At 37.7% G+C, this 27,905-nt stretch overlaps 1 protein-coding gene across 2 annotated transcripts; it reads right to left on the bottom strand.

The window, feature by feature from the left end:
* Positions 1–604: 604 nt before the first annotated feature.
* CEP83 (centrosomal protein 83) lies at positions 605–27,898 on the bottom strand. 2 transcript variants are annotated; one of them, XM_042793292.1, is made up of 16 exons: positions 27,797–27,894; positions 21,251–21,510; positions 20,751–20,901; positions 19,457–19,549; positions 19,026–19,157; positions 15,141–15,392; positions 13,746–13,877; positions 10,470–10,584; positions 9,192–9,336; positions 8,919–9,068; positions 8,147–8,222; positions 6,888–7,045; positions 4,036–4,165; positions 3,051–3,154; positions 2,205–2,385; positions 605–1,519 (listed from the first exon to the last, which is right to left on the bottom strand). In XM_042793292.1, the coding sequence occupies exons 2-16, from the start codon at positions 21,397–21,399 to the stop codon at positions 1,334–1,336; spliced, it is 2,154 nt and encodes a 717-aa protein (XP_042649226.1). In that variant the 5' UTR covers positions 21,400–21,510; positions 27,797–27,894; the 3' UTR covers positions 605–1,333. The 2 variants fall into 2 exon arrangements, with proteins under 2 accessions (XP_042649226.1, XP_042649227.1); XM_042793293.1 differs by lacking the exon at positions 605–1,519 and having other exon boundaries at positions 2,213–2,381; positions 27,797–27,898.
* Positions 27,899–27,905: the final 7 nt, after the last annotated feature.

The following is a 27,905-nucleotide window of genomic DNA, read 5'->3' as shown; positions in this document are numbered from 1 at the left end:
TCCCAAAGCTTCCCCCGTGTGTATGAACCGCCCTCGCTGCCCCCCCCAACAGATAAAGCCTTGCTGAGGGCCAGGCAGCCAGAGCCGGGGCCAGAAAGGTGAGGCTGCCTCCTCGCAGCCACGAGGTACCTCAGCGAACGCTGCAGGCGGCGAAGCCGGCCCGGGCACCGACAGTTCCTCTTTCCAAATGAATCCTGCAAGAGACAGTAGAAATAGCTTCCGTTACTTCTGATAGTTACACTGTTTTCCTCAGAGAAGTCTAACAGATTCTCCAAGAAAGTCCTGTACAATCCTTACGTACTGCGTGGAAAATCAAAAAAGCAGCTGGTGGAGAGAAAAGCTGAATCAATGATGATGTCACCATATGCACTGTAGCTAGTCGGGTGCCTGCACAGCTCACTGTCTCATACTTCCACTGCAGTATTTTGAAAAAAAAAAAAAAAAAAAAAAAAAGACAAACCAAGGGTAAATTCATTCCTACACTTCCAGCAAGGTTTTAATTAAAAAATAAAATCAGTTGATCCTTTATAAGTTTCTGTTACTAAACTGATAATTTTTTAAAATACATTCACAACCTAACCCGGTAACTTTTTAAAGTACATTCAACCTTGAATAAATAATTTTATTGTAGTTAAGTAAACAAATTACAGAAGCAACACATACAAACTTACATTTTTGTAATGTGAAGGCAATTTGTTATACTTCATCTCTACTACATTATATTAAAAACCCCCCAATTATTGCTTATTCCCATTATAAAAATACAGGAGGCACATTGTCAAGGGTAGCAAGTGAAAGTTTTCAGCACTTCTTCCATTTCACTTCATCCTCTCTATCTGCAAGGGAACATCAAAACAACATCCCAAATGTGTATTACAGCGTTACTAACAATCAAACCCACCACCAACAAAACTCCACACTGATACAGTAACTTCTTCATTGAAGGAGTAAGAGGATATTATCAAGTAAGTTTTAAAGGACTTACCAAAAAGATTTGATTTTAATTTTTTTTTTAAATGTCAGCACAACCCAAACCTTGATAAATGTTTTTTAAAGCTCTGTGCAATGAGGTTATTATTTCACATGTTTTGGCTTCCAAATACTTTCACATCATTTATATAAAAACATTTCAAAATGTAGTTAATCTTTCAATGCTTTTGTTTTAAACCATTATGTACGATAAATTATGACAGCCTATCAAAAATAAATACAAAACTATGCAGAATATATTTTATGCTCTGCAGGCACATACAAGCATGTTTTTGGCAAAATACGAAAAGCACGTACAAAGGATAAGCTACTGAAAACTAATAGCCAGTAGAGTTTGCAGATTTTATTTGGAGTCCTCACTTTGTGCATCGCCTTCTCCAGTGACCCTGATTCTTGCCAAGTCCCTGTGTGCGCCCACCGTTACTCGCTCTCTAGATGGGCCAAGATCTTGCAGCTGTTTTCTCTGTGTGGTTTCTAGTTCTTCCAACCGCTTGCGAAGCAGGGAAAGCTCTCTTTGATGTTGTTCCTCCTTGAAATTTAAAAAAAAAAAAAAAAAAAAAAAAGGGCTCTATTACATTCTGCACACCTATAGGGGACCAAAATGAGCAGTAATTTAATTTTATTTGATGATTTTAAAATAAGAATTTTGGAGTCCAAAATACCCTTATTGGTTAAATTTTAGTCCTCAGTGTTTTGTTCTGACATTCATGATGAACAGCATCAGCAAGAAGTACACCTCAGATGAAGAGGCACACAGACTTGAGGTTTCAATTACCACAAATCTGTAAAGTCAGCCTCTCCAGCCTCAGCCAGAGAGATTTGCACCCTCAGAAGCTCACCGGAGTACGTAAAACACTGCTAACCACACAAGAAATCAAGAGCAGCAATACTGCTTTTTGATAATGAAACCGTGGTGTGGCAATACCATGATAGTATTTCTTGGCCAGAAGGAGCCATTTAAAGCCTCAGAAGAAGGGCAAAGTACAGAGAACCGGGTTAAAACTGCCCGTTTGTTACATTCTGTAAGGAAACTTTTGTCTTTCAGGAACTCCCTCCTATGGTGAGGAAGGACCATTACTAGAAGCACTCCTCAAAGTTTCCTTTCTCTTTTCAGAGATTAGATGCTCTCTCCTTAAGACTAAGGTCTGTAATGAAGGACTGTTCCAGCACCCTCTTTTGTTGTGTTATTTTCACAACTTTTAATACATCACCACCTGAAGAAGAGGGAAGGACACTTCAGGCCCAGGAGGCAAGGCAGATGAGGACATCACACTGGCTGGGTTGAGTGACGGTATGGCAGGATTCAGAATTAAACTCCGGAATTCATTGTGCCTGCGTTGCAAGTCCTTCAGTCTCTTCTGGAGCCGTGCATGTTCTTCATAGGAAACATTCTGCCTAGGAAATAAGAGATTTCTTATTGCTCAAAATCTTTATTATCCCACTACAGAAGCACACCCCTCCACGAGTACTCTGCTGCTGACTGTTCCTGTGAAGGAAAACTATATACCAGAAGAACTGGAAGGTGAAAGACCTGTGTATATTCTTCTGCCTAAATGTCTATCTAAAAGTCCCTCTCCATATTAAGCTATCTGTTGTACTGCAGATTAGAATTTACATGGAATACATTAAGCTTTTAATAGCATTCACAGTAGTGAGCCACAGGAGCCACATGAAATCACTTATTTGAAGCAAGCCCTCCATAGGTGCTCAATGAAGAGAAAAAAATAAGTGTGTCTTTCAAAGAGGATGCTAAGTCTGTTTCTCTTGCAACTCTGAAGTCATTTTCACTTCCTTCTTCTGAAGGGATTCCTGTAACTGCATCTATCGGGTATTTTTCCTCTAGTTTTTTCCTGAAGAGACAGCCCTGCAGTTGTCTTATAAGCTCTCAGCTGCCCCTCCTAAATGGACTCCATTCCGAGAATTCTAGTGCTGAAAATGCCAATAGACAGGACTCCAGTTACTAACCTAAGTGTCGCGTATCTTCGAAAACACATCATATTTGTAAGTCAGATCTTGGGCATGTATCATTTTTCAAGTTCAAAAGAAGCAAAGTTTATTACCTATTTAGCACCTGATTTTCCTTTTCTAGTTCTTCTATCTTGGCTTCCAAAAGTTCCAGTTTCTCTTGCATCCGCCTTTGTTTATTATCATTGAGAGTCTTTCTCTGTCAAACAGACATTTCAAACAGCTAAATAAATACCTTGATAGATTAGATCCTGTAAAAGTTAAATCTACACTGTACGTGGTTTCAATCTGTGACCATTTTTAGGATTTGCCTTCCTCAAGAAGAGGTGCTGTGTTGTTTGAAGGTTCTGAATCTCCTTGGTGGGAAACAGAAGAGGTGGGAAATGATCCCTAGCTGTGACTGAAAGATGCACAGCTGTCAATCACTCGTTAGTCGGTGACTAAATGTACCAACAAACATTAACTGTATTTGAGAATTACAAAATCATTCTTTAAATGACCATGTACAAACAAGTATAAACATGACCAAAAAAATGTATGCTTGCTTACTTTTTTAATGTTTCCTCATGTTGACCTCAACTGTTTACAACCTTAAAAGCTACTAGTAGGTTTCATAAGCTGTATATGTCCAATGTTTAAAACTGCCAATTAATTAATCTTGAGCTTCTATAAACAATTAATCAGCTTTTCCTTTCAAGTTATTTCATAAAAAGCAAGCTTAGGAGAAGATTAAAAAATGTTAATACTCCATCAAGGAAAAGTAGAACATCATTTGTCTAGTATCCGAAACATCATCCTTACTAATCAAGGAGCTCGCCTCTTAAATGACAGTATACACACACATGCGCGTGTGTGTGTGCAAAAAAAGCCTCACAGTATCTCTGATAGCATTATAGGCTGTCATATTTTTTGCACATCACTTCAACCTATTTCTATGCTAATCTCGAAGAATCTGATACATTTTGTTATTATATACAGTAGACTGCAAATGAACTCAATATTAAAACACTTCTAGCTGGCCAAAGTAAAGCTGAACTTTCCAGTAAAGCCGGGTCATTCGTAAAGGAAAAGTCAACATGCCTTTTTCTGAGCAACTGCAGCTCGACATAGCCTGTTCTTCACTTGGTTGTATTTCTCTTCTTTCTCTGTGATACGCTGCATAAGCACATGCTTCTCCTCCAGCCATTCTCTACGTTTGTACTCTAAAGTCCTTCAGAAAAAAATCAGGTTGAAAAATTAAGAGGTTATATAGACAAAGCGTTTGATTAATGCCTTAAGGTTCCATCTTTTCACAACTCCTACCTTTATATACTTGAAGGACCTGATTTAAATTTGGTTGTGCTAGCAACCTAATTATGCCTAACAACATGCAAGCCTGTGCATTAACATCATCCTAGGTTTTGTTCAACTACGAGGCAAATTTTGAAAACTGATTCCAGCAAGCTAGTAAGCTGTTGGCTGCTTGTTCATCTGGCATGCTGCCAAACCATCCACGGAAAATTGCTAAATTCAGATCAAACAATCACACTGGCACACAACAGTAGACACCTATGCCAAACATCCGTTGTCAGAAGATCTGACAACCTCCTCCTCTGTTTGGGAGGCAAGATGTAAGAGAATAGCTTGCTGCCCTGTGCAGTCTACTACGCCTTTGTAACAGAGAAGTAGAGACTTGACTAGTGCGTGCTCCCAACCAGAACAAACACCAACACGACGGGAAGCTCCCACCAATATGGCTCCTAGACAACACTCCAGCTGAACACACACCACCAACAGCATATGTTATCTGTTTAGGTCTTTGCATGGTTAAAACATTCTAAAACCAGGCTGTGTTCTCAGGAAGCAGATCAGAAAGGAGCCAGTTTCTCTCTGCCGCCTTGTTTGGGCTATCTGCATTGTGAGTTAAAGTAAAAAAAGAACTAAAGCCTATTTAACTACATTACTATAAAGGAAAAAAATAATCAAAAGGTGAGATTCTGTGCAGCATATTTTAAGGAATGCAGTCCAAGACTTGGCACCGGTTCATCCCCACCACTCCAATCCCGGGCTGATGCAGTTTCCCTACAGGGACTCTGAATGAATCTCCATCAATTTCTCACCAAACAGCCTTTCCCTTCCCCACAGTGGAAGTATTAGGAATCATCCACTCTCATATCAGAACCGGGACCCTGGCCCACTCAGTACCCAACAGTGTTCTTTTAGTAGACCCACTGTGCTTCGTACCTTGCTCTTGACTGTAAATAACCACAACTGCCCAGGAACCAAAGAACTTTCTCGAAAAGCACTGCTTAACAGTGAAAGAATTTCGGTTGAGACAGTGGTTAAAAACACCACGAGATTATTCTTTTTTTAAATGCCACTAACACTGTTCCTGAAATGCTTAACAAGTGCCTGTTTGAGCTCATCTCTGATCTGTATCAGTCTCACAGTTTGCCTTCAGCCCCTTTTTCTCATTTCACATTTTCATTTCCAAGCTGAAGACTGACACAGCCAGGCAGGCAGCTGCTTTGCCTACTTATAGCTCAACTGGCATTATTTAATTTATCTGAAACTTTTTATCTTAGGCTTTCTTATGTTTTGATCCTTATTTCACTTCCTCTTTAAGCCAAGTTGGTTTGGTGCAACTTAACTCTTGGAGTTCAAGCTCATAAGAACTACTGCACTGAGGAAGGAAGTCCTATCACCCCTAGAGTCAGAAAAAGAGTGGAAATGTGTCCCAGGGCTCCCAGGGTAACAGCAGGACAGACCTGGAGCACTTACATGTAGGGTGCAAAGCTGCTTAATTTCTGCAGTATCAGCCTTGGTGCATCTCCCATTATCTACATACTTACACTACGATCTCTGAGGACTGTCAAGTTCCTTCCACTGCCTTCCCAGGAAATCCTACTCCTGACTGGTCTACGGTCCATAAACATGTAAGTGACATTGTCAATGTCACTCGAAATATGAATACACCTTCACAAAATAAGTATTTAAGATGCTACTGACAACTGAAAGTACACTGCAGTCCCAATGCAATGATCTCTTCAATATTAAACTGAAAAGCAATACTTAAACTAACGACAACAAACCAACAGCAGTGCCAGTTTGTAGCAAAAGAGAAGTTAAAACAAAAAATGCCACATTATATCTTTTGGCAGTTTTCTATTTAATCTGGGACTCTGACTTTTTTAAAAACCCACTACACAATAATCCAGTACACATTAGACATGTATTTGGTTATTAGGCTAGGAAATACTAAATAGCTATTTCAGACTCACAAATTAATCTTTACATTTCAGGAAAGTGTTCATTGCTATATGGAGTCTGAACAAGATTTGGTTTCCTTCAGCATTTATTACCATATTTTGATGGTATGTGGTCAAGCTTGAGCAAAAAAGGAAAATGATTATTTTTAATTTTGATGAGAGGAACTAGAAGATATCCAATAAGCTTTTACTTGCCTCATGTCAGCTAAAAGGATCTAGTGGGAGGGGGGCAGGGAAAAGGTATATACAAACCTATACAGACTGGGTCCCTGAAACCTTATCATAGCACAATACCATGTTTAAATGCTTTTTTCACCTTTAATGCTTAAACACTCTTGTAAGAGCTGTGTGTGAAACTCTAGAACCACTTAAACTAATATAAGTTTGACATTCACCTCAGCATAAATAGGATTTCATTTTATACAAATAGCATATTTCACTAATCAATAATTAATTGTAACAGACACGAAGGGAAACAAACTCCTATTTTTAAAGTTACCACAATTGAGGCTTCTATACATGCTGCATAACAGAAGGTATAGACATTTTTCACAATTGTCCAATACTTCCTGTTCATTTTTAATTTCTAACTTTATTCAGAATATACAATCCATAGATAAGTAATCCACATGAAAGGAACACAAGCAGTATGAAAAGTAAAGCCAAAAGGAAGAAAAAAATTACTTCTCTGTTTCCAGCTGAGCTTTTTCTGCCTGAGTCCTTGCATGTTGACATTCCTGTTTCAATCTCTCTATTACTTCCTTCAGCTTCTGATTAGACTCCAGCAAATCATTTTCTGATTGAGAAAGTGAGGCAAGCTGGAGTTGCATGTCGTGAATTTGCTACAAAAAAAAAAATAAATTTTTACATTTGAGAAGGTATGCAAACAACTAACAACTCATTTTAAGATACTGAGATACAGCAAAATGCAGACACCAACTCGCTGCATTAGCTCTTCATAAGCCTTTTCTTTTTATTCCTTTTCTTCTTACGCAACAGCTTCTCCAGAAGCTTTACAGTAAATCACTACTAGAAAAAGAAGGCTTTCTACTGTAGCTAAAATGAGAAAGAGAACGGGAGGCAGGAGTCTTTGGTCACTGATGTGTCCCCCAGATCTTAAGGAATCCAACATTAGGCCCAGGGCTGAACAGAACTGGAACACCACACAACATTCAGTATCAGAGCAGTGGAGCTACCCAGACTCCTCCCTCATAACGCACAATGCGCTACAGCCACTGGTGGCTGCACCAACAAGTTCAGAAAAACAAATAAGTATAGAGTCCAAAATGTCCAACCTCTGCAGCCAGCACACAGTCCCCACATGGACACTCAGAGACCCAGATTTCTGATATCTGGAGGAAAAAAATATTGCCTTGAACTTCAAGTGCACACAGCTTGAAGACTATTTTGAGGCACAGCTATGTTCTTACCTACTAAATAACACCATGGGCAATCAGGAGTTAAAAGAATCAGGTTTTATTTTCAACACTGCCATCAATTCACTCTGCAATAGAAATATACCTCTTTACACTAGTTTATTCATTTATGAAACATCTGTTAGGCACTTGAAGAACCTCAGATGAGAGATGCAGTGTAAATGCAAAGCACTACCTAGAAACAATTTATAAGTCTCCATGGAAACTGAATCTCCAGTTAAATAGTGCATAACCGTATTCAATATACCAGTCTATAAACATTCAGCTTTGAAATCCTTGGTACCCAGCAAAACGCAGGAAGCAAAAAGCTGTAATCCATTTATAAAGGTCTAGGAAAGCATGACTGATTTCTGAACACTTCCACTTTTAAATATCTGTTGCATACATTTTGTCCCCCGGGAAAAAAAAAAGCCTTAAAAATTCAATCTAATCTTCAAACACTGGACATGGTAACTGCAGGAAAGATTGTATTTCTCTATAAAACATTACAATGCAATAAAACCCTACCTGTTTCAGATCAGCGCTTTCACATTTCTTTTCTTCCAGCTCCTCCGTCTGAATAGCTTGCTGTTGAATTTTTAATCTAAAATTGTATAAGACATCCTTATTTTTATCTAATTAAAACATAGATGTTAGAAGTTAGGACAAATAAGTCTGACAGTAGAATATATTGCATAATTTGAAAGGCTGATAAACATTTAACTAAACAATTATTAAAAATATATTTTTCTTGATTATTTGAATTCATAATGGAGTCAGAAATACATTGATTTGTTTGCTTTTGCTCATTTTATCATACTGACCTTCATACAAATACTATAGTAAGATGACCTCACTGAGAACTATAATGACCAACTCCAAGAGACAGCATATTAGTGTCCCAGCTTGCCAGTTGCTGATACGGTGCCATTGTGAAAAGAGAAATGGTTTACTCTAACATTGGCACTACGCCAGCAGCCAACATGGACCCAATTTTCATAAAATGGGTATTGCAAAATTATGTCTTAGAAATGTTCATTAAAGTAATAAAATTTTTAAATGTTTGAATGAAAAATGTTGGGGTTTGGGTTTTTTTTTTTGTTTGTTTGTTTGTTTTTTTTTTTTAAGGGTATATTTTTAATTCTGCCATCTCTTTATACAATGGAAAATATAATTTTGTTTAATTTACCATAATGAACATTTGTGTATCTATAAATAGTAAACTTTTATATCAATACCGCAAAAAAATGAGGGGTGGGGGAAAGAGAAATTTGTGTTACGGTTTGAAAAGCCACACTACCGCAAACGCTGAAGTTCCTTTTTGCTAGATTCTTCTGCCATCTGTATAACACGTAGTTTCTCTTCATACTGATCCTTTTCAGATTGTCTCCAAGTATCTTGTTCCAGTTTCATCTTCTCCAGATCAGCTAATCTGTTCTCGAGTTCTAACCTGAGACATTATTCAACATGTACACAAAAATCATGACAAAATGCCGGAGGTGTTTAGTCATTAAGAATGATATTTTTAAAAGTTACTCAAAACACTTCTCTTTTAGAAGTTGAGCAAACATACTTTTCATCCTGTAAGGCTGCAATTTTTTCAAAAACTTCCTCTTTGGCAGCTTGCACTTTACGAATTAGCTCCCGATCCTTTTCTACTAAAAGCACCTTATGATGTTCAACAGCTGCCTTAAGAATTTCCTTGTCTGACAGCAATCCTGCATTACACATTAAAAAAAGTTAAAATGTCATTATTGATATCAACCTGATGAAATCTAGTATTAAAATAACTTTATAAATTGACAAAAGGGAGCTAAAAATCACAATTCACATGATAGAACAAACGAATGAAGGGATGAATGGGAAAAAAAAAACAAGAAAACTGGAAGACATGTGGCCTTTCTTAGTTTAACAGCAACATTTCAGAAACTTTTGAAGAGTAACCATTACACTGGAATCTCTGTCTATGAGGATTTATTGTTTTAAAATACAAAAGTAATTAAACAGTTTATATTACTATAGATTTAAACTCCAAAGCAACTTTGCGAAGCAGTTGTGTCTGGATTAAATAAAAAAAAAAGTGTTCCACAACAGCTACGAAAAGGTCAACCAGGAAATTCTGTTTGTGTGGTGTTTTGTTTTTTTGTTTTTTGCCTTTTTTTTTTTTTTTTTACAGAAAAGCTTATGGTAAACAGTAACTGGTTACCAGTGAAACTGTACTAACCTGGCTACAATAAATCTCACATTTTAATCATTGAGGACAGTCCACTTAAAAGCTGTGTAGTGATTTAAATCAACATGTAACTACTACTAGAAAACACTGGTCTCTTTACTCCAGAAAGCTATTTCAAGTTGCTTACATACTCAGCTGTATTGGGTAGTTTAGAACATTGCCCATTTTCTTCAAAGAACAAGCTAGAAATTGTATTTGTTTCACGTGGCAGCCTTATCCAATTGTTACCAATTTCATGGACACAGAATAAGAAACCAAAACAACCAGTGAAGCCCTATGGTACGTTAAGGTTTCAAGCAGAGTGTGAAAGACTCGAGAATTTGGCAATAATAGAAAAAATAGCCATATGAAGTACATGATTTGAAGCAGATTATGCTCAAATTGTGTCACAAATTCACTAATTTATATAAATGAAAAATGTTCTGTAACTATTCTTCTAAAATAGTAGACCAAGTGAAACATCACAGTTATTTCAGATAAAAAATGAATTGTCAGATCTATGACCTAGACCAGAAGCAGAAGGTGAAGGCTGTTGGGGAATGTTTGGAGGAAAAATAATTGTAGTATTCTAACTAGAAGTTACAAAAGAAATCATTAGAAATTAATTGCATGTTTTACCATCCATTTCACTTTGAATCTTGTTTCTCTCTCTTTCTACTTCACTCTTTGTTCTTGCTGCTTCCAGTTTGACATTTGTTACTTCCAATTTATGTGAGTGTTTAAGTTCTTCTACCTATGAATGTGAAGAAATAAAATCAACTAAAATATATACATATATATTTGCAGCTTTTACTGTAAGTTCTTCATGTGATATTTTGCTAACAAGAAAATCAGTCAAATAATCATGGACTACACTTCTTTTAAACATACCCTAAATATTTTTTTTTCATCCACTGCCTTCCTGAAACCAACCCAGAATATCCACTCTTGTAGATAATATTTAATGGTGATTATATCGGTACTGTAACACTAGATCTATCAGCATGATCTGATTCCCCAAATCATGATCAGTGCTATTACAGGGTTTTATTACTTCCTCGAGTCACACACTGAAGATGATTGGATGAGTTGTCAGTCATCTTGAAATGCAAGTTTTATATATTCTCTGATTAAAAAAAATAAAGTTCTTGAACACAACAGATTTTCCAAGAACCAGGATGGTTCTTGGAACTCATCTTTATGTATTTCATCTTTAACCAGCCAGTTATCACAAGCTACAGCATAGAAAAGTTGCTCCTTTAAGAAGCCTTGGTGATATATGCACATATGCACAGGATTGCCTGTGAAAACTTGCTTTCTGAGTACATACTCTATGTTCTACAAGCTAGACTCCAAATATTGAGGTATTTCTGAAAAGACTACTCATTGGAAATATCTTGCTATGACATTACTCGAAATTGCGTAAGACCCTGATGCCTCGCTAACTCAAGCATTAGCATGTCAGTTTACACATACTTCACTTCTGACTAAAGATCCCTCAGAGTCAAGCTGAAATCTATTTAAATTTAATCTCCCTAAGTAAAATAAAACAGTAAAATGCAAAACCAGATTATCAATTGCTCCCCCAACTAATTTCAAATTGGTAACTGCTTACAGACCCCATGACCTCCTGGAGCGCTACACTACTTTCTCAAAATCCAGGTCTTCATAGTTTTAAAGTGCATTTTAACTCAAATACTTTCCTACAACCATGATATACACATCAAATGGCCTCATAAAAGCAGGAGCTTTAAGAACATCAAATCAAAGACAATTATGGCTTGCATGGAAACTTTCTATAGTTTAGGCATTTGTATGCAGTAATTACACGGTCAATGAGAATTAAATATCTAGAGGAAAGCACTTATAATGAAAATCCATTCACAATGACAAATGTAATTACAGCCTGCTAGCATATACAAGTGGCGAAAGGTTAAGAATGACATAGTAGCTTATTAAGTAACTACACGGTGGATTTGGTTGCTTAAATACTAAGTTGAGAACATTTCAGGGCAACTTGCAAAGATTTAAGGTGGCTTTTTTAAGGCACAAAATCTGGAAAACGAATGCATGCACCTGTGCTCAGCAATAAGGTTGAAGGGGTGCAGAAGAGGGTGGAGGTTAGTACAGAAATTAGTTTCTACTTTCCTCCCTTCAAGAAACACCACTGAAGATTTTAATTTGCTCCTACTTCTGGAGGTGACCCGAAAACACCAGCTGATACAAAAAGTAAAGACTGTAACAATCTTCTATACATTCTGATAGACAATTGATTAAAAAATGTTTAACAGAAGTTTTCTCCTCCTATTATTCATGTGAGACAAGTATGACACGATGTATAATGAGGCTTTAAATACTGGTATAGGTATATCCTATTCTTACAGTAAATTAGAACTTTTTCTGATTAAGGACCAAAATGAACTATTTCACACTCATAAATGTGCACTGTAAAGTTTGCTTTGAATTAAAGCTGAGATTGTTAAAGAACAACAACAGTAGAAGTTAAAGTTTTCTTCCTGTAGTGTACCCTTCTTGAGGCATATTACAACAAAAGTAACTGCAGTACCCATATAAAACGCATGCCAGTGACATTTTGGAATGTATGTTCAGAAAGGCAGGATAGCTTTAAGTCAACAGAGAGCTTAAAATAATTCTGCATTCAGTTAGATATACAAGACCTAAGTGGCTTTACAGTTAGTTCAGAACTAACTAAAGCCTCTCCAGAAAGTAAGAAAACACAGGGGATTAAATATGCTACCAGGAACTGACAGATGTGATAAAAACTTATTACCCAGTAATCTCTCCAGATAGGAGGGAATAAGAGACAGCAGAAAGACAGTATTTACCCAAGTTACTATTTCATTAGGACTAGTATCCTGACTCAAATTTACATAAAGCAGTGTAAGTATTCTACAATATTTGAAGGTAAAATGGTTTACTAGTGTTTCGATTTTTCTTGTTTATTCAAATATTGACATATGAAATTGCATAAAGGATCTGTCTCTTTTAAGTTGTGTAGCTGAGGAGTCACTGCACCCAGATAAAACTCTGATTCTGACATCCATACTAACCTAATTATACTAAAATACTAAACAGGGATGTCAAGTTTCTTAAGCACTTTCAGGTTTTCCCTAAACTTGAAGCCTTCTGATCTTTTTTCCCTTAGATAGTTTTCCAGAAATTTCTCTAAGACCCCCCCAAAAAAAAAAAAAATTCAAATATAAACATAGAACAAAGCCTCTAAGATCTGGTGCCAACCCAACAACTAAGGTACTCAAACATGTTGCAAGACAATGATCTACTTAAAATTATATGATGCAGTGCTGTACAGAAATGTTTCTGTACAAGCTATGCTGGCATCAGACCAAGAAGAGCACTACGCTGATGTGATGATCCTGCTTCCAGTATGACCTAAATCTCTGCAGGTGATTCCAACACAGCTTGCTTCCTGTAGCTAACACGGCCCATTTGGAGGACACTTTTCAAGATCTCCAGAAACCATAGCTCCATTAAAAATATTTTTAAAAATTAAAAATCAGTTTAAAGCTCTATTGCACTTTACACACTTTATGAAAAAGGAATGCTTGTTTCCATCAAAAAAGGTTGGCTATTTTCACAGGTACTAAAAACATGAATATAAAGACACCCATTTGAGCTCTGTTCTGTTTAGAAAAAAAGATCTAGAAAATTAAATAAAAAGAGCATAACCTCAATTTCTAGAGATACTTTTAGGGACGACATTTTTCCTGTAAAGTCACATACTCTAGATCTTCCAACTGAAATTGGGTAAAAATTCCAAACCTATTTTAAGTCACAGCAGAAGATATTGTTACTTAATTATTAGTGTAAAATAGAAGCAGAACAACTTATAACAGGTTATGAAAAATATACTTCCAATACCATAGAAGCACTTACTTTAGCAGCTAAGGAACTGACTTCTCGTTCAGATTTGTGAAGTTTGCTAGTTAAGAGAATGTTTTGCTCATGACTCATCTGCAGTTCTTTCTCAATTCGATCGATCTGTAGTTCAGCAGACTTCTTTTCTGCCTTGAATAAAGGAGGTATTTGTAAGATTTTTGGAGTGGGCTGTCTCTTGCTATTCACTTGAAAGTTTCAATTGATCTGGGCTTTCAGATATTACTGACCCTTTATATTATATAATAATATAATATACAAACATTTATCTTTTCTCAACAATATGTTCCAATACAACAAAGGTCTTGATTTTTACTCAAAAGTCTCAACTGTTTTTACTAACACTGCCTGCACAAAATCACACACATTTTCAATCCTGCTTCACAAGAGGCAGAGGTAATCTGACTTAGGAGGCAGCACATTTCTGTACCAGTAAATTACTGGGCTGTAAACACCGGTATGACTGTAAGTGATGCTCAAAAAGATGACATATGTTGGCCTATGCAGTAATACTAACTGAAGAATTAACATCATGGAGAGGAAATAAAATGCAATTACTGTATTATAGACTCAAGACCCTGAGCTTTAATAAGTATCAAAAAGGTAATCAAATCTACGATTTCATCTTCCCTTTTCTGAGCTGACCTATTTCCAGCAGGATGTTTTAAGTTTTCTGAATTAAGAATATTACAGCATTTTTCATTTCAACTTGTGATCAGAGCATTTTGTAACAAAGGTATACGAGAAATCTACATGGAAAGACTCACTACCTAGAGAGAAAGCAAGAACTGACAGGAGGAGTGAAGACCATAGATGAGGAATAGAGTGGAACCCTAGGAAAATGTACAACAGGCCAGAAATACCAGAGGTTCTTTAAGGGAGAGCAACAGCCAAGAACTAAACAACTGCAGTAATGTGTTGGAGAAAAGAGACACAGGTAGGCAAGAAAGAAGATGACACAGGAAGAAAGGATTAAAGAAATATGGGAGCATCATATGACATTTTTTAAAAGATTAAAAAATTTACAGTAGCAGATTATTAACATATCATCATCAGTTTCTAACTCCAGCCAAGTGACAAGTGCTAACACGACCATTTTACTGACTGCAAACGTGGCTATCACTAGCATATTTAGAAAGGAGATCATTCAACAGAACCTCTCAGTCGTGCTCTCCACTTTTCCAAAGTTAACTTGGCAGTACATGACTCCCAATGTACTTACTATTTGGTTTTAAATCTGAAATGTACAAATTCAAATTGTGGAATCAGTGGTAAAATTATCACTGATTTCAGTGACAGTTCTATCAGGCCAAGCATTATTCTTACTACACTCTACAAGGAGGCAAAATTTTAAAAAGAAACAAATAAACAAACAAACCAAGCAAACAAACTTACCTCTAGAGACCTTGCCATAGCCTGCATCTCAGCTAACTGTCGTACTTGTACTCTTTGAACACTTTCTGCTTGCACACCACAGTTGTCTCTTTCTGCTCTTAGTTCTGCTACTTCTGCTTCTAAGCCTTTTAATTTCTGATATAGTTGTGCCTTTTCTCTAGAGAGTGCCTCCACGCGTTTACTGTCCCTCATGGGATCAACACTAAGCAGCTGATTATGGAGTTCTTCTTTATCTTTATCCAGCCTTGCAATCTGATAGTTGTTAATCAGAAAAATAAAAGCTTTTACAATGGTTAGGTGTCAGGCAGCAACAAATACAGCAGTTAACAATTCAGGGAAGAATAGCAGTGTGTATTTAAAATATCAAGAAATTACATTCACATTTATTTTCTTTTTTAGAGTAGGAAAACCAACAGACCCATTCTTCAATGCCTTTTTTGCTTCAGTTTTCACTGATAAGACCCCCTCGCACTCTGTGGAAGTAAAGCAGTGCTCAGAGAAGAAGAAGAAAATGTTAGGGATCATTGAATCCACTGGACACACACAAGTCCTTGGAATCGATCCAAGCATTTTGAAGGAGCTCACTAGCATCATATCACAAGCCTATTCTCTATTATCTTTGAAAAGTCACAGCAATCAGAGAAGATTTCTGATGACTGGAAAGAGGCTGACAGCACATCCATCATCAAGAGCAACAAAAAGGTCAAGAAGAAGGATCCAGATAACTACAGGCCAGTGAGCTTCACATCAGTCTCTGTGAAGGTTATGAAGCAAAACCTCTTAAAAGCCATTTCTAAACACATGAAAGACAAGCTGATGGAAAGCAGGGCTTACCAAGGGCAAATCATGCCTGACCTATTTCTCTGCTTTCTAGAAAGAAGTCACTGACACTGCAGACAAGGAGAAGGCAGTGGATCTTGTATACCTTGATTTTAACAAGGCCTTTGATACAAACAATCTCCCATAATCTTCACTCTCACCAAATTGGTGAGATATGGGCTGGAAAAGTGGGTGGATGTCGTGGTTTAACCCCAGCCAGCAGCTAAGTACCACACAGCTACCCACTCACTCCTCACCCCTCCCAGTAGGATGGGGAGGAGAATTGAAAAAAAAAGTAAAACTCGTGGACTGAGATAAGAACAGTTTAACAACTACAATATATTATTGATTGTTATTATTAATAATAATTAAAAGGACTATAACAAAAAGAGAGGGAAATAAAACCCAAGAAAAGACAAGCGATGGACAGCGCAGTTGCTCACCACCTGCTGACCAATGCCCAAGCAGCAATCCGCTCCTCCTGGCCAACCCCCCCAGTTTATACACTGAGCACGATGTTCTAAGGTATGGAATATCCCTCTGGCTGGTTCGGGTCAGCTCTCCTGGCCAGGCTCCCCCCCAGCTTCTTGTGTACCTGCACACTGGCAGAGCATGGGAAACTGAAAAATTCAAACTAAACCATCAGTGTGTTATCAACGTTATTCTTACACTAAATCCAAACCACAGCACTGTACCAGTTACTAGGAAGAAAATTAAATCTATCCCAGCCAAACCAGGCTCAGAGAGGGGTGATCAGTGATGCAAAGCCCACCTGACTGCCTAGTGGGGGGTTTCCGAGTCCAGCACAGAGTCCAGTACTGACTGATCTCCTCATCCATGACCCGGATGATGCAGTGGAATACACTTTCAGCAAGCTTGCGGGTGACACCAAACTGGGGGAAAATGGTCAATGTGCTGGAAGCCAAAACTGCAACTCAGAGGGATCTAGACAGGCTGAAGGAACAGGCTGTCTGGAACCTCTTCAACTAAAGCAAGTCATGCATCTGGGATGGAGTAATCCAATGCAACAGTACAAGCTGGGTGCAACTGTCTAGGAACCAGCTCCATGGAAAAGCATCTGGGGGTGCTAGTGGACATCAAGTTGAGCATTAGTCAGCAGAGCACCCATGAAGCAAAGATGACCAATTGCATCCTGGGCAGATTGGCAGAATGATAGCTAGCAGATCCAAGGGAGTGATCCTTTGTCCCCTTCCAGTACTTGTAAGACTGCATCTGGAGTTTGTGTCCACTACATGAAGAATAACGACAAACTGGAGCAAGTCCAGTGGATGGCCACCAAGATGGTCAGGGGGTTGGGGAACATGACTTACAAGGACAGGCTGAGAACTATGCCTCTTCAGTCTGGAGAAGAGGAGGAGATGCATGGTAATGGGAAGAGATGCAATGGACACAAGGTGGAACATGTGAAATTCCAACTAGTTATTAGGAAAAAAGTTTACCATGAAGATGGTTAAATACTAGAATAGGTTGCCCAGGAAGGTTGTGAAATCTCTATCTTTGCAGATGTTCAAGACTTGACTGGACATGGCCCTGAGCAACCTGATCTCATTACGCTTCTATATTTTAAGCAGGATGTTGGACTAGAAGAAGGTCTCTTCCAACTTATATGATGATTCCACAATTCTATAACTAGAACAGAACTCAAATCTGCTAGTAACTCAAGACAACCAACATGATTGGGCCCTGCCAGACACAAAATAAAGCAAAAAATAAAGAAATCTTTCTGTTACAAGATAGTACAATAGGTAAAAACTAATCTTGAGACTGTAACTAACAAACATATTATATAGATTGTAGTCTTTCAAAATGAGTTACATGGACTGAATGTAATATTGGGGGGAAAAGAGTGAGAAAGTAAGGTATGTAAGAGTTCTCTTGATATTTGGAGACTAGTCCAAACTCTGATCTGAAGCAGTGCTTTCAGAAGTTGCATCAGTGATCTCTGTGGAGCAAAGCCAATTTCTGCAGCCAAAGCTCTCCAAATCCCTTTTATGAGGAGATTCAAACATTGATTGCATGACATGCCCAAGCCATCGTTTAAGAATTAGGATGTTTTTGTAGCCTGCTTGTGCTAAATGGTATGGAAGGTAAAAAAGGCTCTAAGAGAGAGAAACTAGATCACATTGAACCCTGGGCTCAAGGTAGTTTCATTCTCTCTAAGTGTGCTAATTAGCTGCAGGACTAGCAGAAACTCAACAAGCCCACAAAAGAGGCAGGCTGTAAAGCAGCATGTGGGTTTAGCTGCAGGAAGGACAACTGTTCTGTTTTTAATGCATTGCATTTGCAAATTTGGATTGATTTTGAAAGCAATGATTGCTTTGATTTGTGTCTTGTGTTTGGACTAATAAATTCAAATCTGGCATCTTAGGATATATGCTCCCAGACAAATACTTAAATGAATATGCAAATGACATGCAACACTCATTTACACTGCTGCATATATTTAAAACATAAACAAGCTGGCAATTTATTTAGCTATGTTTTTGAAAGTCCAATCCTGAAGCAGAAGATTCATTAATAGCTTACTCAATAGTTAAGAGAACTGAAATAAAGTTAACAAAATTTCCAGTATCCTTTTGACCACCACTGTCATGATCCAACCGAGTTGTAAAATGTTCCCTTGTCTGGTATTAACAATATCTTCTGCTGCCTTCTTCTTGGATTAGTTGTTACATAAGTAATTTAAAATCTAAACTTACAGTGGTTGCTTAGATAATTTATTAATTTCAGATTACTATAATGTCTCAAATTCCATCCCAAATGCGATTAAAAAAAGCATTAAGCAAAGCCACTGGCTGTCATTTATCAGAAGCCAAATCTATTCTTACTTTTAATAGCACAAATGATATTGCAACACTTCACTGAACAAACCTACAAAGACAGCTTTAGGCTAAGTCATAAAAGTGTTTTGAGAATTAGAACAGAAACAAACACTACATTATGACGTGGTGTCAAACTGACAACCTATCAAGTACCAACGTTTTTACGGTGTTCAAGCAGCTTTGTCATCAGATACATTTTAAGATACTGTAACATTCTATGTACCTCAGCTTCATATTTTATTTTCTTTTCTTCTAAAATACGTGCATGTTCTTCCTTTTGATGTTCAAATTCTGATTTCAGAAAAGTTTGTTCATAACGCAGCTTGTTATATTCTGTTCTGTATTTTTCCACTTCCTAAGTTAGACAAAAAAAACCCCAAAAAACAACAAAAAACACATCAGGGTAGTCTTCAGATTTATTCCCTACATATGTCCATGCAACGTTCTTATCATTTCACAGGTTATATCTGATGAACTGAATCCCTCTTCTCCCTCTTCTAAGTTTTCAATGTTCACTGCCTGGGGCAACAGTACCAGACAAAGAATGCCATACTTTGCTTCCCTCCCAGTTTTCATTTCCTACGGTTTTAGGAACAATTATAAACTGGTGATCACTACTCTAAATAAAATAGATTTTCAATACTTACTACTTACATTTTCTAGCTTCCGATAACGTTCTGTCATAGGAGATTCCAATTCCTGCTGTATTTGTGCTTTTAACAGTTCCAATTTTTGAGGAGTTAGCACCTTAAGACAGAAAGGTATCATAAATAACTAGTCATATTAATTTATTTACACTGTGATGGGACACATAGCCAGAAAGTATTTTAAATATGATTTTATGAATCCTGCCTAATTTTTTATGTTTTTCTCAAGAATTTTCAATAGTAGTTACAGAAGCAAAAAAGCCATTATATTAGTGAATGAAAAATATTCTGGGAAGGTAACAGAAGCATTTAAAATGCCAGTATTTACTGGTAGAAGCAATATGAATGTCAAGCTGAATTGCCAAGAGATTTACCTCTTTTGTGAGGGAAGCGGGGAAGGAAAAGTAGTCTCATAAAAGATAAAGAATTAGAGTTTGGCAAAACTTAAACGTTAAGTGAACCAAGCCCAAAGAATCAAAATGAGCAATACCAAACCAGTTATTTGTAAAACACATTAGATACATATTCTCCATCATAGATGGGTATCATGGTTTGACATTAAACTAATATCAGGAAAGATTCTCTGCCTTAATCTCCATGATGCATGTTATGAAGTTTTCTTGGGTATGGTTAATACAGCAAAGTAGTTACCAAGAAAAAAACGTTTAAAAAAAAAAATCATCTACAACCTGTGACATATTCTAATTTATTCTACTTTTCTTCCACTATCTGTACCCTGAAGACCCTGAAAACTAATTCTAGTTATGGTATTGAGGCACATGTCCTCCATTCAGAGTCTGGGATCCTTTGTCAGATGCTACAGTTGTTTCCTAAGAACATGACCTGCATTCGTTTAAGGAAACAAGCAGTTACAGAAAGTGTCATCCAAGTAATCTGAAATGTTGGGGGGTTTTTGGTTGGTTTTGTGTTTGGGTTTTTTTTAAGATTAAAAAATCTGTCATCGTGAAGAGAGACAAATATCTGTTTTCCCAGCCACTTATCCTAACAGGTTTAGGCATCTAAGTTACCCTCCAGGGCAGATGATTCTCCTCATAACAGGAGAGCGTGCACAGAGTCTGAGGGTCTTGCTACTAACATAGCACATAACAGGATTTGGAGGATTCAGTTAAACCAGAAAACAATAATTTCAAGTCATAATCACTCTAACATTACTCGGTGAATTTCAAGATATCTAAAATATATTCAAGCCAGGCACATACATGTTACATAAACAGAAATATACGCATGGCCCTATTACAGGATTAAAATTCATATTAAGTCCTGCCAGTAAATTATCTCACCTGCATTTTCAGTTTTTCCAGCTCTTGTGTTTTACCCAGCAACTCCTCTTGATATTCAGCAAGAAGAAACTGAAATTTGTCATGTACAGTCTGCTTTTCAACTAACAAGCGCTTCAGTTCATCTTGTGACTTTGTATATTCCTCCTGTAATCTTCAAGATAACATACATATTTATTTTTTATTTTCCCTCTAAAATTGGATCTTAAAGCTCAAAAAACTCACGTGCAGAAGTAAATATACACATACCAAGTTAGAACTAAACTATTAATATCCTCTTCCTGTAATAGACTGAAAAATTATCCCATACTTACAAGGATAAAGAGTATTCCAGAAAAATAATCTGCAATGTTTTAGGGTATTTTGAATTGTTTATTTTCTGTTATGAACAACACTCAAGTTTGTCCTTAAATACAGATACAGCTAACACACTCAAACCCCACCTAACATTTAGCTTTACCTTTTACCAGCTCAAATGAAGAAACCTGTTTAAATTAGTGTACCTTAGATGTTCTGCCTTTATAGTTTGATAATTTGCTTTATGGTGTTCACATCGCATTTTTTCATCAATCAGAAGTTTTTGTAATTCTTGTGAATTAGCCGCATCACCATTTCCAACCACGGGAGGAAGGAGACTGCCCAAAGCATCCATTTTACGATGACTGTTCACAGTGAGTATGGAGAGGACAAAACAGAAATTAACTTTTCACTAATCTACAATGCCATCCACTTTTTCTGCTGACATCCAAGAAGATCCCTTCACCTGGACAAATACAAGGACATGCAATCAGCAGTCAAGTACATTCACAGTTCAAAGATTTCACACACTGCTTTTGCTTTCAGTACAGAAGAATCCTGGCTCTGCTGTAACTTATATTAGAAACCTCTAGTGAAAGGGCAACTCTTCTCTGCTCATTCTGCCTGCCCTGAAAAGTAATAGCCCTTCCAGGGTCAGAGAGTAAACTTGAACATGGAGATTATTTGAGTGAATACAAACTAAGCACAAGCACTTCTATCTGACAGATTACATGAAACGTTATTTTTACTTATGCTGTACACTGAGATTCAAACTGTGATGCTAGTAACGCCCTCATTATGCCTTGTTAACCAGAGTTCGAGCAGAGGCCACAGACATCAGACACATACAGCTTTTACTACCACTTATAACAGTCACAGTCTGCCACACTATTCTAACAAGTTGTACTAGTCAACACACCACCATTTCATCTGGGGGAGGGGCAGATAATTCTCACTGTTCAATTCCTACCAAGCCCCCACTGGAGAAGAGTTAAGGTTTCATAGACAGTCTGAAAGCTACCCGCACAAAATTCAGCCCTGAAATGTACCATTGATACATGTCACTTCCTTGTTTTCAGAGTTTATCTCATGGTTTCTTGGGACCTTTCCAGAAAGAGTTTTGCTAAATGTGACAATATCAGATTGGTGTGAGAAAGCTGCAAATTGACAGATGCTGAGAAATGAGGAACTATTCTAATATGCCTCATTAGGTTTTTTTCAATATTAGAAGCAAGATATATTAATCTGATCATTACTGACATGTCTAAAGGACCTGGAGGAGGGAGGACTGTAATTGAACTTAAGGAAGTTACAAAGCTTTTGAAACCAACCACTCTGCCATTTTAGCTTTTGACATAACCAAACTGCTGGCGAAGAACTCCATGGTTGCAGTGTACAAAGTGTAATTCAAAGTTACAAAGTGTAACTTTGTACAAAGTAAAATTCAAACAGGAAAAATGTTAAATCTCCACCATCACTGCAAATACCTCATCTTCTTTACATATACAGTTCAATATATAATGTTTTCTACCATTCCACTCTTTCAGTCTTTCATAGATCTATCTTAAACACTTGTAATTTGATTTTGCAAACCCCTGAACTATAAGCAAGATGAAAATCAATCTTCCATATAGGAAAATAAAAGACTAAAAGACATAATAATGTCAAGAAAGTCTTACATTTCAGTTTTCTTTCCCATTTTTCCTTCCTCCACCCCTAAGATGGGAAAAGATCAGAGGAAAATCTACCAGAGTTACAACACTAGTATAGGCAAAGTGACAACAGCAACTTTGTATTCTTCTTTACCCAAATTTGCTGAGAGAATTAAGGGAAAGAAAGCAGTATAAAGAACATTCTCCTCAGTGAGTGTCTTATATGCACACCAATTTCAAACATTTCAAACAGCACAAGTTTTGAAGAACCTTCTAGTCAATACAGTATCTAATTTTTTACTCCTGATTTTCTTTGGTGGTTGAGAAACAAAGGACGACAGCAATTTCCAAACTCAATATAAAGACATTTTCAATTGTTAAATCAACAGCTGTATGAGCAGAACTGGTCAGTGATCCTAAGGACGTTAAACCATGTCAGTGCACAGAAAGTTCTGGTACACAGAGAAAACCCAAGGCAGCACACCCCTAAGACTTTCTAAGATACCAACAGGATTAACATGATCACTATAAAAAAAAAAAACAACAACAAAAAGAACCAAAACTAAGCAACCAACCAAACAAACAAAAAAAAACCCACCAGGTGATAGTATTTTTCTCTGTCTCAGGCCTTTGCTTTCATAAGCCACAGATACCAAATGTTACTATCAAACCGTAAGCCAAAGCTCAGAATTAGAAACACAGGATAAAGGCGGGTCTGAATCCTGCAGTTTCCTGGAGTAAGAAGTATTTCTGAAGTAGCATAACAGATATAAAGACACCAAAAAAACATGGTATTGTCTGAGACCTTATCAATCAAAAGAAAAAGATAAATGGAAACACAACCTTTTGTACTCTCAATTCCAAGCTGCCGCAGGCGGGAAGTATATTCTCTCCTCACAGCTTTTGCTACTATCAAAAAGCACACAAATTATAAAGCAAGACACACATCTGGTCACGTATTCATCTGCATGAAGATTTAATGAAAAAGAAAAAAGGAAAGAACAGAGGGAAAAAATTGTAGGTTACAAAACAATTGTTTCTGACTGCAATGTGTTCAGGGAAACAAAACAATTTTGGCTTGCAGAGACATCTAGTGGCAAATTTCATGATTTGCATTTCTGGTGACTGAAACAAACTACAATAACATAGAGATTTCATCACTTCACGAGATCTCTTTCCTCGAAATCATTAATAGAAACTTGCCATACTTAACCTACTCACATTCTTACAAATAAAAAAATTCCCTTCCCCCACCGTAAAAGAATTCCCAGCAGCAAATTGTCAATGGTCAAAATCATTTAAGCCTACAAATATTGTAAATATATTACTAAGAAGAATTTCTTCTGTGCTAATGGCTTACAGAACTTGCTCAGAGTCAATGAACAGACCTTAAATAATCTTCAAAATTACACAAGACTACACCCATAATTTAAAGGAACACTAGTTGAAATTTCTTCCTCTCTTGGAGATCTGTTCAAGATGTAGAGAACCATAAAGCATACTTTGAAGAAACTAAAGCCACATCATATAAAAATGAATTCTCCACCTATATATTTGCCAAATTTTGTCATGTTATAGAACTGCAAACTTGTATCAGTTGCTCTGAATTCATACTATGAAATCTTAACATCATTCTGTTGCAGGTATTGGTGCAGAGTCCTGAAACCTAAGAAATGCACACTCAGTAGATAAAATAGCAATATTTATTGCAGAATATCTAGCTAAGTGAAATAGCTCAATTACATTTCCAAGAACCACCTTTGGTTTGCCTTTCTTCTCCAATTGTTTATTTTCACACAGAGAAACATTTCTTACATCTCGTCTATCTACACATCATGAAAAGGCTTTTCTTCTTTTACAAGATTTTTCAGCTATATTATTTTAACTTTTTGTTTGCTACAAGTACTTAAAATGGTGAAAATACTCGCATTTAGAGAAAAATATGAAGATATCAACATAATTTTATTTATTTTTATTTTATGTTGTTTACAACAACAAGGCTTCCTTCTAGCTTACCTGGCATAACCAAATTACATGATTTCAGCATGTATTGGTAATTCACCTGGGTGACATACATGAGGAGAGCCATGAGTGAGTTTCCATACTGCAGCAACACTGAAGACATACATTTATCATATCTGAGCACTGTTTTAAACAATTCAATGATACGATTAACGTTATTTTGTAACTACTGATGAAAAAATTAAAAGTATTTAGACTTTTGCCATGTTTTGTTCAAGCAGGAAAATTCTCAGTAAAATCTGTCGAAAGCCAAACACGTCTTTCAAAAAATGTACAGTTTAATCCATTTGTCCGCTTCTGTCAGAACTCTAGACCTCTTCATATGCTCTTTATTTTCTATTTTTCTAATTGAATCAGCCAAGGTCTTGTGAAAAAAAAATAAATTATTTGACTGAAAGAGTGAGACAATCAAAGGAGGCACAGCGTCATGAAAGTGACTCTTCAAACACTACTCCTTCTCATCCCTGCTTAAGAGTCTACAGTAAGACCAGATAATGAACTAATGAAAAAGTGTAATCCAACACAAGAGCTCACTGTTACTAGGAATGGGAGGTTCCACTCCTCCTTTCTTCATCCCCATTCCTAGATTTGTCATTCATCAGACCCTTCCATGAACTGACTTAGCTCAAGAAGCCAACACACTTAAACAAGCAGAAAACAGTCAATAGTTTTTCTGTGAGGTCAGTGAGTCATGCTAGCTCATGGAAAAATCCAACAAACTACATCATCAGTGAAAGCAGGCAGCTGGTACTGGCTAGGAGAAAGGAACAAAGAGCCAAGTAAATAGGCAGGAGGAGGAGCAAGGCTTTCTCCTTTCAGGAACAGAGAGCTGTCACATCATGAACTCAGATGTTCATGAAATCACAGCCTTCGACCAGATACTTAGCTTTTAAGACAGTCAAAGTTAAATGAAAAAAATCCTACCTTAAATGACTATGCAACACGCTCATTAGAGATCAGTCTTCCCATGAACATTAAGTGAACAAAAACCAAAACATAATTATACATAATTTGAGAAATATGATAGCATACCTCTCATTACTTTTAACAGTCCATATTCTCCTAATCCACTATCAGCAACTTGCAATAGTCAAATTAAGCACCTTAAAAAGATAGCGTACATATATATTTAGGGGGAAAAAAAAAAATCAAAAGAGAAACATGAAAACCTTTCTTATAGGAAGTTCCATAATCTGGATACTGCTCAGATGTCACCGTAGGGAATCCAGTGAGAGGAAACACTCAATACCTTTGTGTGCCCAAGTGCAAAAATTTTGGAGGACATCTGTATGACTTCTACATTATGGAAGACAACAATCTCATTCAAACTACTATCACTTTCTCCACAACACTATTCAAAGTACCAATTCCAACAACAATTAAGCACACATTATTTCAGTGCCCATCCCTACACATGGCACACAGTACCATCCTTTCAATTTCTGTTTTATAGTAGAGATATGGTTAATTATTGGGTGAAAAGCAACAAACAAGGTTATATCTTAATTTAGGTTTAAAATTTTTGCTTTAGTAACATAAAATACTAAGTCAAACCAACATCAGTTACCGATCAAACTGAAATTTTGTATGGGAGCTACAGCTGGTAAATCTAGCTGTACTCAAGAACAGCTAGTTGTCCTGATTTAGACTGGGATAGAGCTATTTTTTTATTCTTAAAAGCTATAATATTGCTGCGTTTTAGATTCAGCAAGGGATTATGTATGAGAAGAACGTTGATAAAACACTGATGTTTTTAGTTGTTGCTAAGAAATCAAGGACTTTTCAGCTTCCCATGTCCTGCTAGTACGCAGGTGCACAAGAAGCTGGGAGGGAGCACAGAGCAACGGACCCAAACTGGCCAGTGGAATATTCCATATTATATAGCCTCATGCTCAGTACGTAGATGAGGGTTAACCAGGAAGCTCGTGCTCGCTTCCAGGATTGTGGTTTTGGGATTCTCACTTCTGTGGGATCACCAGCATCGATCAGCAGGTGGTGAGTAATCGCACTGCGCATTACTCGTTTGTATTTTCTATTATTACTATTATCGTTATTATTTTCTTTCTATTATTAAGTTGCTTTTATCTCGACCTCTGAGTTGCCTTACCTTTACCCTCCAATTCTCTCCCCCATTCCCCAGGGTGGGGGAAGGTGAGAGAGCGGATGAGTGGTGCTTGGCTGCTGGCCGGGTTTAAACCACAAAAGTAGTCTAGATATGCCACATAGGTTTTCCACCATTTTTTCATTACAGGTGACCTTCAAGCACACACAATAAACTTTTGCTCACCGTAATCTCATTCAAAGTTTTACTCAGTAGTCCACAACCAAAACTCTTATGAAAAAATCATTTCCCTTTCATAGTGACTTAAAAATAGACACGTTCAGACAGGGCATGGGCCTCATGTTAGTAGACATATCCTACACCTCTTCTAGGCAAAAATATTATTAGATGCACCTTACAGTATGTGGACAAAGAGCATGTGAGAGGCAAAGCGAATCATCTAAGCCACCATGACATTTTTACTGTTAACTTTCCTGTGACTGATGCACATAGGGGATTGGTCAGAGGAACACTAATGCAGGTGTCACACATCCAGAAATGCAGAAAAATAATCACTCTCTTCTAACTGCACACGGCTGAAGCTCACTGGTGGAAAAGAAAGCATGCAAACGTAAACCTCGGAAAGCCTGGCAGTGAGCGGGCTCTTCCCACCCCTGAACTTTGCCGCCCTGGGCTGGTGCTGGGTGACTCCCCAACGCACCAGCCAACAGAGGCCGCAGCAGCCTGAGACCACCAGACAGGACACAAAGCAAAGACGATCGCTCTGTGGGATGGGCCGCCGCCCTCTCCTCCCGTCTTTGCAGCTCCCTGCTCAGTAACTAACGGCCACGGGGAGGAGCGAGGGGGGGCCGGAGAAAAGGCCGAAGGGCCTGCCAGCCGGTACGCCGCGAGATGAGCCCCAAGCAGCGGGGCGCCCGGCCGGCCTCCCCTCAGCGCTGCCCTGCCCCTCACGCCCCCGCCCGCTCAGCCGGCAGCGACAGCCACCGGGCCGAGGAAATTTAAAAATGGCGCCTCACCTCCCCGCCAGCGCCTCCGCCCGCCGGGATCCCGCGGGGCGCGGAGCATCCTGGGAGCGGAGGAGCGGCCGAGGCGGGTCGGCGTTGCCGGGGAAACGGACTCGCGCAA

This window comes from Tyto alba, unplaced genomic scaffold, assembly GCF_018691265.1.
Source record: "Tyto alba isolate M040663 unplaced genomic scaffold, T.alba_DEE_v4.0 Super-Scaffold_2, whole genome shotgun sequence".
Taxonomy (NCBI): domain Eukaryota; kingdom Metazoa; phylum Chordata; class Aves; order Strigiformes; family Tytonidae; genus Tyto; species Tyto alba.
This window is presented reverse-complemented; position numbering and strand designations above follow the sequence as displayed.